Source organism: Callospermophilus lateralis, chromosome 5 (assembly GCF_048772815.1).
Source record: "Callospermophilus lateralis isolate mCalLat2 chromosome 5, mCalLat2.hap1, whole genome shotgun sequence".
Lineage (NCBI taxonomy): Eukaryota > Metazoa > Chordata > Mammalia > Rodentia > Sciuridae > Callospermophilus > Callospermophilus lateralis.
The window spans coordinates 35,228,488-35,241,529 of record NC_135309.1 but is presented as its reverse complement, the minus strand read 5'-3'; the positions used below and the strand labels follow the sequence as shown (position 1 = coordinate 35,241,529).

Sequence of the window (13,042 nt, the reverse complement as noted above, 5' to 3'; positions counted from 1 at the left end):
CAGCTGCCGTGTGCCCCTGCTTCCCACAGGGCAGACCATGAGTTTAACCACCCAAGCATTTCTCAGCCCATAAGTTCATGTCCAAGGATGGGGCCCATTATCATTAGTGTGATTTCCAAATCTTTTCTTACTTTGTGAACAACCTTCCTCTACTGTGCTAGCTCCAACTCTTTGGCTGTGATTATGATATGAAAATGAACAGAGGGTACTCTATTCCTAAGCGGAAATTCAGAAATAAAGCAGCAGAGGATTTGATTGGGGGGGGGGGGTCTGGGGAGAGCATAAAACCAAGTAAGAATTTTATTGAACTGTGAGGCTAGTGGAGCTCCCTTCTACCTTCAAAATTTTGATAAGAAAAGAGATTTTTATACTACTGGGTCCTAGATAATCTCCCTCTCTAAGCTCAAGCTAGAACAGAGTTGCTATAGCTTTGCAGAGTACCCACTGGGGACAGAAGCTTTGTAAAACTACCTCTCTGTTTTCCTATGGAACCATGTGGATACAGATGCAAGTAAGTCCTTATTGGCTCTGCCTTGGGTGAACCTTTGGGTAGCCATCCTTCCTTAAACATGATCAACATCATCATCAACTTCACAGATTTTTTTTTAAATAGGTATCTTAAGCCAGGTTCCAGGCTAAGTATTTACATATATTATCTCTTTGACTGTTTACAACAATTAGGTAAGAATTAAGGCAATTCCCATTGTACATGAGATAAGCTAAGAATTTAAAAAGAATTAAAGCCAATGCCTCAGTTTATACACCCATAATAAGTAGTACAGCTAGGATTTAAACCATGTCTATTTGACTTATGGATACTGGTCTAGCTACCAAGAAAAAAATCACCTGGAGCCAGGTGTGGTGGTGGATACCTGTAATCCCAGCGGCTCAGGAGGCTGAGGCATGAGGATCATGAGTTCAAAGCCAGCCTCAGCAATTTAGTGAGGCCCTAAGCAACTCAGTGAGACCCTGTCTCTAAATAAAATACAAAAAATGTCTGGAAATGTGGCTCAGTGGTTAAGTGCTCCTGCGTTCAATCCTCAGTATCAAAAAAAGAAAATAAAAAACCCACCTGGGGCAAAGCTTTGGTCCTATACAACAATCTTTCAACTGAAATTCTAGTGAAGACACTCAGGGAGATGGGTGAGGCTGTGCCCGTCTTTCAAAGGTGAGGATTTCCAATTTCCCTCCCTGAAAATAGTCTCTGAATCAGCTGGAGGCCAACCAGCTCCATCTCAATAGCACTGAGAGAGGATCCCTGATTCCTGCAGATCTCTCATGGACTGTAGCTGCCCCAAACTTTCCACCTGGCAGTAAGACATGACGGTGATGTCCTGGCTCTACTGACTTGAGATCCCTGTCCTTTCTTCTGTCTTATAGGTTTTGTTCCTAGTGCAAAGCCTGGCTGGTCTTGGTCTGGTTGGGCCTCTGAGTGTCTCCTGGGAGTGAAACTCTGAAATCTGAGCCAAAGGACTTGTTCTGGTCAGGATAAGGGCCCAAATAGCCTATGGAGAGTTTGCTCACTAGTTGTCTACTCCAACTGACTGAGCACTTTCCAAGAAGGAATGACTCAGACAGGACCAGGTCCCTCTCCATGTAGTTCAGGGTCCTTCTTTGGTAATCGGCCCAGGCACCACTAGGCACATTCCACATAGAAGCAGGAGGATATGCACCTCCATGAATGACCCAGAAGCCTGCAGCAAATCCCAGCTTGAGAAATGAGTCTGTAGTGCAGCTGTCAGGGTGGAGGAGGGTACTCCATCAGGCATGTGGAGAGAGCAGAGGCCCTTGATGTTAAGTTCCTGCTAGAGTGACTTTGATAGGTGCTGCTTCATGGAGTTATGGTTATGTGGACTGATGTCATGTATGTAAAGTGCCCACATATGTCTGACATGTGGGATGAGAGAAAAAGTACAGTGCCTTCCAAGAGGCCTAATGGAGGAGCTTCTCTGCTTCCCAGAAAGTGCTCAGAAATCCCATCAAATTAATAGTTGTTCTCCGGCCGGGGGCTTTCCCTTCCTTTTTCTGAAACCTTCACAGATTACTCTAATCAAAAGTAAAGATTTCCTGCCAGGCCTGATGGCACAGGCCAGGCTGAGGCAGAAGTATCACAAGTTCAAGGCCAGAAATTTAGAGAGGCTCTAAGAATTTAGCAAGACCCTGTCTCAAAATAAAAAAATAAAAAGAGCTGGGGATGTGGCTCAGTGGTTAAACACCCCTGGGTTCAATCCCTGGTACAAAAAAAAAAAAAAAAAGAAAGAAAGAAAGAAAAAAAGAAAAAAGTAACCTTTTCTACTTCTGCATACCCAGCAATGTTATCTACACTCACCCCTCTGTGACCCATGTCATCTTCCCAGACAGTAAGCTCCTTGTGAATAGACAGAAGTGAGTTCTTGCTTCTCCCTGGGTTACCTCAGTTCTTCCCTTACACAGTGCAATGCAAAGGGTTCCAGCAATTTTTGCATTGTTAATATATTTATACCTGAACTCATCCTTTGAAGATTTTGAGGCATCTTGTAATTTAAATACAATAAAACAACGGTAACATTAAAATACAATATAGCTGAGCCCTGTGCTACACCTGTAATCTCAGCAGCTCAGGAGACTGAGACAGGAGGATTGCAAATTCAAGGCCAACCTTCGCAACTTAATGAAGCCCTGAGCAACTTAGTGAAACCCTATCTCAAACTAAAAAACAAAAAAGAACTGGGGATATAGCTCAGTGGTTAAATTCCTCTGGGTTCAATACCCAATACCAAAAACGAAAATAACAATAACAACAAAAATAAAGAAAAATAAAACAACAAAAAACGATGCCTTGAATAAAAAACAAACAAGAATATGCAATTGATCACTTTGAAAAAAGTCTGTTAGTTCCTCCAAAGGTTAAACATAAAGCTATCATATGACCCAGCAATTCCACTGCTAGTATATATGCAAGACAACTGGAAACATATGTATACAACCTTGAAAGCAGAGTGACTAACTAGGTGCAGTTTTGAGATGAGAAGAAGGTTCGTAGTAGCATTGTTTATAATAACCTCAAAGTAGAAGCAACCTTGATGTTGACTGATTGGTGTACAGATGAACAAAATGTGCTGTATTCATACAATGAACACTGATTCGTGCTTTAACATGAGTTACTCTTGAAAATATTAAGTGAAGGAAGCCAGGCAAAAGGTCACACACCATGTGTTTCCATTTATATGAAATGTCCAGAATCGGCAAATCCAGAGACAGAAAATAGACTGGTGGTTGCCAAAAGTTGGGAGAAGAGGGCAATGACTGCTAAAGAATGAAAGGTTTCTTTCTGGGGTGCTAAACATTGTACAATTTTGTGAATATACTGAATTTACACCTCAACCCATCCTTTGTAACATTAAAAATCCCTGAATTGTACACTTTCAAAGAATGAATATCATGGCATGCAAATTTGGTAGGGACTGATTGTTTGTATCATCCTATCATATTCTGAAACTCTAACTCCCAGTGTGGTTATATATGGACTCAGGAAGAAATTAAGGTGAAATGAAGTCATAGGAGTGGATCTGATAATACTGCTATTGTTATAAGAAGGGATACCAGAGAGCTTGTGTTCCTGAGCCTGACTGTTCTCTGAGCTGCACAGAGGACAGGCCACAGGAACACACAGGGGAGGCAGCCATGTGCAACCAAGCAGGTTGAGCCCACACCAGACCCCAGTTCTGCTTGCACCTTGATCTTTGACTCCTGTTCTCCAGAACCATGGAAAACTAATTTTTTTTTCCTTTAAGCCACATATCCTGTGGCATTTTATTATGGCATTCTGCCCAAGTAGACTAAGACAAAATTTTATTTCAATTTTAAAACATTTCAGGGGCTGGGCCTAGTTCACCAGTAGAGTCCTTGCCATGCACAAGACCCTGGGTTTGATTTCTAGCCCCACAAATAAACAAACAAATATATGGTAGATAAAAGCTGCATAATGATGTAGTTAAATTTCAAATTTGTACTTCTGGAAGCCAAAGTTAAAAGGAAGATGCCATCAGTTACACACTAATGAGAGCGGAAACATCTGGATGTTAAAGGAATCAAAGCTTTCAACAATTCATCATGCCCAAAGAAATGCTGTATGGGGGAACAGATGTTTAGAGTACTAGAAAATACTGAGTTAATGAATCAGTCAAGACAAGAGGCAGCCAGATGCAGCGGCACATGCCTGGAATCTCAGTGAATTGGGAGGCTGAGGCAGGAAGATCCCAAGTTCAAAGCCAGCCTCAGCAACTTAGACAGGCCCTAAGTGACTTAGTGAGACTCTGTCTCAAAATAAAAAAATAAAAAGGGCTGGGGATATGGCTCAGTGTTTCAGCACCCCTGGGTTCAATCCCCAGTAATGCCTCCCCGCCAAAAAAAGAGAACAGGAAGCAGGCAGTTAAATTTGCAAAAAATATGTAAGTAGTTAGTTATGGGGGAAGAAAGAGGATTCCATTGATTTTTACCCACAGAAACCTGTGAACAGGCTGAAGATAAGAAATGGGGAAATTATGAGGGAGCTGGGATGGGGTAGGTCAGAGTCCTTGGTCCTGAGTGGTCATTTCCTTCCCCTAAGTTAGCCACATTCTGGAAGCACCATCATTTCAGATGCATCCACTTTGCATGGTCTTTGGGTAGCATTGTTTTTTTCTTGCCTTTTATAGAATCCTATGACTCTGGAAGGCTTGATGATTTTATTTTTTCTTTTTCCTCCAGTCCTAGGGATTGAACCCAGAGCCTTGCATTTACTAGGCAAGTGGTCTACCACTGAGCTACATCCCCAGCCCTAGGCTTGATGATTTAAAAAAGAAAAAAACTAGACTCATTTCTGCACTGCTTTGAGAGTGGGTGTAATTCAGCTTCCCAAATTAACATGAAGAATCCTAAAACTAAAGATTATCATCACAGAAACTTGCGAAACCTTTCCTAGAGCTACAGGCCAAAAATGAAGAGACAGACAGAATTTTCAGTCCAAACCTCACCCTTCAGTTTAGTTTACCCAAATAAAACCTAGTCAAATCCAGCTCAAAAGGGGAGGATAAAATAAAAGGGGGGTCGGGGCTGGGGATATGGCTCAAGTGGTAGCGCGCTCGCCTGGCATGCGTGCGGCCCGGGTTCGATCCTCAGCACCACATACAAACAAAGATGTTGTGTCCGCCGAGAGCTAAAAAATAAATATTAAAAATAAATTATTTCTCTCTCTCTCTCTCTCTCTCTCTCTCTCTCTCTCTCTCTCGCACTCTCTTTAAAAAAAATAAATAAATAAAATAAAAGGTGGGGGGGGGGGCGCGGTGGATAAAATAAAACCTGGAATTTGGCTATTTCAGCTCTGCAACACCAGAGGGCACTCATGTGCCGTGGAGAAGGTGCAACCACCTTGTCCTCGCACTGTGTCTTCCCACTCCAGGAGTGGTGGGTCCAGCTGCTCTGGGACAGGCTGATTTTCAGTGAATCTAAATCTTTTAGGCCTGAGAACTAAGCACAAAACTCTCATACCAGAACCCAAAGTCAGCTATTTCCTGCAAAGCCACCAAGAATAGCAGGCATGGACCCAAGCTGATGGGGAGCCTTCTGCACCTGTACCTAGTAGCCTTTTGATGGCTGCTGGGCACACCTAGGCTCTGATTGCCCTCAGGCCTCACGTGTGGGGCCGCAAACCTGGTGAGGAGAAGCAAGGGGAGTGGTGGACAGGGGGGCAGACCTTTTCTGCAGAGACCTGGGGAGAGTGCCCTCCCTGCTTCGTCCACTCATAGAGGAGAGGCTCTCCTGGGTGAGTAGAGAGGAAGGTTCAACTCCTCAGCCCTTGGGGTTGCCACAGCCTGGCATAGATTCTACCCTGCTCCCAACCCTAAGAGCAGGGTTGCTTTAGCTTCACCACAACTCTCTGCCCTTCCATTCCAGATGGTCCTCCAGGTCCTCCTGTGACACGGATCTGCAGACCTTGGACGGAATCCTCTGTCTGGGGGAGGCCTGTTTGGTTTCTGGGATGGATCTGGCCCAAGCAGAGTCATGTGTAGGGCTTACTCAGATGTATGGGTGCTGACAGCAAGGAAGATGGATGGGGGGATTTAAAACATGAGAATAGGCTTCGCTATGTCCAAGAGTCCTGTGTCCTGTGTCCATTGCACATTAGGAAGTTACAATTTTGGTCCTAATTCCCTCCACTTTCCAGTTTTCAGCATTGCTATCCTGCAACTCCCTGTACTCTCTCACAAATGACCCTGAAAGTCTTGCTCCTCTCCTTAGCACTGCAGGGAGAGAGCGGCCCCACCCGCCAGAGCCAACTGAAGAGTGTGCTATCTGCCCAGACCATGTGGCTTGGGTATGTTCTCTCTTCTCCTCTCCCTCTCCCCTCCACAGACACTGAGAACAGGACCTGTGGCAAGGAGCCCTTCACAAATAATTAAAGGAGTGGAATTTGAACAATTCCATCTTGGCAACCCGACAGAGGGTATGAACATCTTCAACTAAGCCAATGCAGCATCTCCAAAGCCAGTGAGTCATCAAACTCTTGAAAGCAATCAGAATCACCTGACCAGGTGCAGACTTTTGAGCCAAGAAGAATCTTTAGACTTCTATTAAAGGGCACTATTCATAATTATGCTGTGACAACAGGGATAAACAGGGACTGTGCTGAGCCAACTAGAATGATCACACTAGAAATTTTAGGAACTGGAGTTCCCATTCTTATGGAAAGAAGGCTCCCTTTCTCTCCCCTTCTCACGTGCTTATATTGGGGGCTCAGAGAATGCATTGGGGACTCTCACTCCTGAGGATGAACCTGATTAACTTGTTTGGAGCTCACCTCACTTCCTCCCCAGACAATCTGGAGTGGCCTGGGGCCTCCTCATGGGTTTGTAACTGATGACTCTCCCTCCTATAGCCTATGATTCTTAGCGGTGGCCTCTTGACAGGCCTACTATCAATGCAGTGAGGCCTGTCCTGCACAGAGCTGATATGCTCTGGATAGGCTTTGAGTATGGGTGAGGCCAGATCTACTGGGTGGGCTGACACTGAAATCCCCCTGGCAAGTGCCTTTACTGCCTGTTGCCTGTGTATGGGCCATACAACCACCCTGAGTCCTTTCCTAGGCAACCAGGTAGAAGCCTCAAGCCTTCACAGCTCCAATCAAAGACATTCCCAGGCCATCCCTCCCTCAGGGTCTCCTCTTATGTGCCCTGTGCACCTGTGAATGTGTCTCAGTTATTGTGTGGCTGATTCTTATTGGCTTGAACTCTTGTGGCCACCATTCAGGGTCCAGCACAGAGCTGGCTCCCTGTGAGTGCCTGAACTTTGGAAGCATAGCCCAGTGGCCTCCTCCTTCCTGGTCTTTCAGAGCATTGGAGGGAGGAATTTTTGTTTCTGAAGCCATTCCTACCTAGAATGAAGGCCACAACATAGTTGGAGATCTGGCCCATGCCCACGATGACAAATAACACAGTGAACATTTCCCAGTTGATGGAGAAAATCTGCACGAAGCTGAAGCCAGTTTGCACAGCCATGGTTGCAAAAAGAATGTTCTTCCTGCCAAACCTATAGGATAAAGCATAACATAGGTGAATAAAGCAAAACAGTATAATAAAACATAATGGTAACTCAGGGTGTTTTTTTAAGCTCTGAGCTAGACATCATGGCAGACTATTTTCTCAGGGCTCTCTCAGCCCTCAGGCATCCATCTCCCAGGAGGTACCTTTAAGTTTCTAAGCTTTCTATGCAGGTCCCATATCTTGAAAACATAGAACAGTCTATGCAAGGACCACATGGAAAGCTGCTCTTTAGAAGGAGCCACAGGTAGAAGCTGCCACCACAGCACAGAATCTGCAGGTAGTTTTCATATCCGCATATGTGAGTTCTATAAATCCAGAACCAAGAGTTCCTTAAGGGCAGTGGTTTTTAACCTTGGATTACGTTTTCTGGTTTAAAAATAATTCAGCTTAGGATTTTTCTACTTTCCAATGGTTTAAGAGTAATATGCATTCAGTAAAAACCTTATGATGAGCTTTGATGGTTTCCTGAGCCAGGGAGATGCGAATGGTACTCTCTTTCAATGCTGAGCAGCTTCAGTGAGACACAGTCGCCAGTCAGTCACGTCATCACAAGAGACAACAACAGTCACTGCACTATGCTGACTTGCTAAGCTGAATGTTAGTGAGTTAGGCCTACCGAATGCATTTTTGACTGAAGATATTTTCCCTTATGATGGCTTAATCGGAACAACGGCCTCGGAAGCTGAGGAACATCTGCACTGATGCCAGCACCCCACCACTGCTTTATGGAAAGATGTAGCTTTTCGCCATGTTTTTTGGTGACAATGTCGTTGGTTTAGGTGTTCATTTCACATTCCAGTAGTGACCAATGGATGGGATGAAGCACAGGTGGGTGCAGAACAAATACCCCACTTTCCAAAGTTCAGGTATCAGGCCATTGGCTGGAGGCCCCATTGGTGTTTGAAGCTAGGGAAGAAACAGGCACCCCTCTTGGAAGCCTTCCCCAACACTGCTCTTCATTACTGTCGCCTCCTGTTCTGGTCACCAGAGAGCATTTGGGGCCAGCAGAGCATGTCCGAGGATACTGCAATGTTGTCTCTATCAGCCTGTGAGCTCCAGGGGTCTCAGAACCAGACTGGGTCTTCTCTGTGGCCCCAGGGCCCAGCCAGAGTCCAGCCCACAGGCCCAGGGAGTGTAGAGTTAGTGCTGCTGTCTGACCCGACCCGTCCTGGTGGCTGTTTGTGGACTGATCCCGTCATCCACTCCCTGTCCCCCAGAACAACTCTGAAGAGTTGGGGGTGGGGTGGAGGGGCAGTGGTGGTGGCAGCATGGCGTTGGGTCAAGAGATGTGTGGAAGGAAGACTCCACTTTCCAGTGGGGGGAGTGGTCCCTCCCCATTCCTACCCAAAGCCTGGGGAGCGCAGGCTCAGGGAATAGAACACAAGTGGGTCTCGACAGGGGTATGAGGTCAGGGTGAACAGGAGACATCCTGACTCCCCACCACTGACTCAGTGGCCTGAGGATCCTCCCCTTCACTATGTAGAAATACCTTGAATTCAGTCCAACCTCAAGATAGGCAGTGACAAGGGGCCCTGTCCCCCTTTCCTCTCTCCATGTCCTTACCTGTCTGACAGCTGCCCGGACACGAAGGAGCCAAGGAGCACGCCTACGAAGAACAGGGAGGCGGTGAGGGGCGTCTTCCAGTCATCCTCACACACCAGATTCCACTGCCAACAAGACAGCACGAAGCGTGAGCCCAACCCTGCAGCAGGCCCCAACCCCAGCCCAGCTCCGGGAAACATTATCACATGGCAGCCAGAGACGCTCTCCTCCCCCGCGCCAGGATGTCACCTCTGTGCAAAGGATACAGATCTTGTGGGTCTGGGTTTAACTCCTGACTACGATTCGCTAGGGCTCCTCTCTGTTCTCTGAGACTCGGCTTCCTTTCCTTAAAGGGAAGGTGATGGCCACCACTTTGCCTATGTCACATAGCAAGAAGCAGATGAAGCCATGGCTGCGACTGGTGACCCTTTGGCAGCAAAGCGATACGAAGCAAAGGAGGCCCTGCCCCTTTAGAAGGCAGCCCAGCATGGAGAGAAGTTATTTGAAAAGCCCAGGGGCAGGGAAGAGGGCATGGTCGCTTTGTCCAGGGGTAGAAATGTCCTCTCCTTGTTAAAAAGTACAAGTGGTCACAGTAGTTCTGGGACTTTATGTTTTGAGTAGACTCCTCTGGAATGCCCTGGTTAAGCTCAGGCCTTGATCCAGGACTCCACTGGGCTGAGGTCTAACCCCCGCCCCCCCTCTCCAGGGCTTCCTATCTCCCCATCCTGTATTCCTATACCCTCCTTCCCAGTAGCATGGTTCCTCCCATTCCCCAGGCCTATTGGCTGCTATCGCCCTAACAAGTCCCTGCTGGTGGAGCCAGGAAATCATAAAATCAAGGTTTCAGCCAAAGTTTCCATTCTTGGCTTTTTGTTTTTGTCTTTTCCAGGGCTGGGGATGGAACTTAGGGCCTTGTGCATGTTAGGCAACCACTATAACAGACCTACATCCGGGCCCCTGGCTCCCAATTCTTGAATAAAGTCAATTCAGTAAAATCTCAAGGGAAGTCACCAAGATTTCAAAATGTGTTTTGTGACCTTTCATTAATTATAAAAATAAGCAGGTGCCCATGAGTATTCGGGGCCTGTGAGTCAGAAGTGGGGAGTGCTGTCTGTGGTGAAATAATCCAGCTTAGAGGAAAGACCCTCCCTTCCAGTTCCCCTTGGTGGTAGTCCTGGTTCCAAGGTGTTTGCAAAGCAATTCTCACAGTTGCCCTGAACTTTGGGGGTTGTTTTAAACACGAATTCAGGTATTTATGCCCCACCTCATTCTGAGGCAGGCTGAGAAAGGTGTTTCTAAAGACATAAAGAAAAACATAAGACAAAAAGCGAGAGAATCATCAAGTAAAGGGGAGGGAGGTTTATAGAAACCAGGCAAGGTGAGAGGGACTCCAGACTGTCCTGCCTGAGCCAGCGAGGCAGGCTTCAAAGCTGGCTTTGACTGTCCCAGTGGCTCAGTACCCTGAAGGGTCACAGTTTCCAGTGATCAACTCCTTCTGGAGTGGCACAGTTATTTCTGAGCACTAAGAACGGAAAGTCTCTCAGACATACTTCCTTCCACAAAGGGATCACTTTGTGATGTGAAGGATAATGTCCTTAAGGACACTCTTGTCCTAGAGACAACAGCAAGATTAAAGAAGCTGCTTCTCATGGTGCTCCAGGCAGATACCCAAGCACAGCTCTGCAGAGGAAAAACAGTATGGACCCGGAACTTCAGGTACTATAATTCCGAGGCGGTACTCAGAGTCACCTCATCTGGTGGTAGAGTCACCTCACCTGGTGGTTGGTTTGAAAGTCACCACCAAAACTCATGTTGAAATGTGATCACCATTGTAAGGTATTACGAGGGTACGAACTTAACCCAACTATGGTATTTGAGGTGGACCTTTGGGAGGTAGTTAAGGTTAAATGAGGCCGTAAGGGGTGGGGCCCTAATCCCTTGGGACTGTGGCTTCAGAGAAGTGGAAGAGAGATCCAAGTGAGCAAGCTTGTTTTGTCTTGCCAACTGACACCCTGTGCTGCCTTGGGACTTGGAAGAGAGTTTCCCACCAGTAAGAAGGACCTCTCCAGGGGCAGCCACCTGACCTTGAACTTCCCAGTGTTCAGAACTTTGAGCTGAATAAACCCCACCCACCCCTTTTTTAAAATAATATACCCAGTCTGTTACAACAATAGAAAACAGAGTAAGACAGCAGAGGTTCCTGAATAGACTTCGGGGAAGAGAGCAATGAGCCCTCAAATGTTGTAAAGCTTGGTTCAAGTGCTCTGCCAGTCCATAGATCAGAGGTGGTGCACAAGATGGTGCCTGAATTAATAGCCAACTGTCTCCAAAAATGACTGGTCATAGCTTTAGAGCTTGGGATCTGCCCATGACACACAGAGTAATGAATGATTGAGGCTCCAAAGTCTCATGATGTGAAATGTGACCCATTTTTTAAGAAGAATAAACTGAGGCTCTGAGACTAGAATTTGTCTGAAGTCACAGCCAGTAAATGAGCATGCTAGATACCAATGAGGGTCTCAGAGCCCAACCTTATACCCATGTCTTGCTCTGAAGGTGAACAACAAAGGCAGGACAAAAGGAGCTGATTAAATAAGATAACCTACACTTCTTTGAGAATGTGATACCGGAGAAAATTGCCCCCAGAGTAAAAGGCCTCCATCACAGCCTTCAACCCTGGACAAAACCAAGAAAATTCAAGTTAGGCAGAGGTACGCATATGTCTGTTCTCAATCACTGTTCCATCTGCAGTTGAGGAGAAAAGCTCCTCCAAATATAATGTCCTCTATCCTATGGCTTTTCAAATATTTTTTTCTGTTAGTTCTTTGACTTAGGGAGGTAGCAATGAGACTTGAGACAGGAAGAAAAGAGAAAAGCTGTCAGATGTACAGCCAGCTTTTGCATGAACAAAAGTAGTGTGTAGGACCATCTACACCTAATTTGCAGGCCAGTGCAAACAGAAATTATAGGACCCCTTGTTCAAAAATTATGAATATCAAGACGGCCAAGAGCAGAGCATTAAAACTGGGTGTGGGGTTCTGTGTGACTGCTCAGGTTGCACGTCCATGCAGCTGGTGCTGGTAGTGGGGTCAAGCCTGATCTTTGGGGAATGGAGGAGAGGCAGGAGTTCTGGACTGGGGCACTGGAAAGGGTGAGGTGAGGGGCCAGCACTCCATTGCTTTCCTTTCTGGTGGCCATGCAGCCATGGCTCTAGGTCTCACTTTTCTCCCTGAAGAGAGGTGTAAGAAGCTCTGCCAGCATGATACAGCACAGGAGGGGGCCGGTGCATGCAGTGGTGATCTGCCTCTGGAAACCCTGCAGAAAACAGCTAGACATCATAAGTGGCTGTAGGGTTGGGTTCCCCCTTATATGTCCAGGTTATCCTTTTGGAAAGCTATGAGGAGCCTGGTAATGGGACAAAGGATTGGCAGATAAAATTCCAGCTGGGGCTTAAGGGGCAGGAGCCCAGTAAATCAGCTGCCAGCCCAAAGAGAAGCCCTTCCCTTCAAAGGGCTGTTCTTGGGAAGCCAGGCCCTGTCTGTACCCATCTCCTGGGAATTTGAGGGCTATGTCTTGGGGTACAACTAGTCAGGACTCAGAGAACTCTCTGTAGTTAACAGACATTGTAGATTCAATAAGAAACCATCTTCATCTTGACGCGACAGAACTGTTCCTATGGGTCTTTGCACAAGTGGATACACACACACAGAGACACATGTCCAGAGGCCAGTGGCTAATGGTGGGTGGTGGTGAGGAGCAGGCCAACATTGCCTGGGGCTATTCTTTTAAGCCAAACACTAACATTTTGAAAACATAGCCTACCTCCGGAGAAAGAGTAAAATGTGGCAACCAGCTGGCCCAGGTTATGCAGGGGTAGGCATTCTATGTATGCTCCCGGTGTTACTATGTCCACCTGATCCTCAGGATCTCAGACCAAGATT

General features: G+C 46.4%; 1 protein-coding gene across 2 annotated transcripts in view; it reads right to left on the bottom strand.

Moving 5' to 3' along the window:
• The window catches only part of LOC143399050 (solute carrier family 22 member 4), a 47,743-nt gene that overhangs the window by 20,642 nt on the left and 14,059 nt on the right, over nucleotides 1–13,042 (bottom strand). For both annotated transcript variants that reach the window (XM_076855765.2, XM_076855766.2), the window contains exons 2-3: nucleotides 9,123–9,226; nucleotides 7,391–7,545 (exon numbers count right to left, since the gene is read on the bottom strand). In XM_076855765.2, the coding sequence (XP_076711880.2) occupies nucleotides 7,391–7,545; nucleotides 9,123–9,226 (259 nt within the window). The remainder of the gene's footprint in view (nucleotides 1–7,390; nucleotides 7,546–9,122; nucleotides 9,227–13,042) is intronic.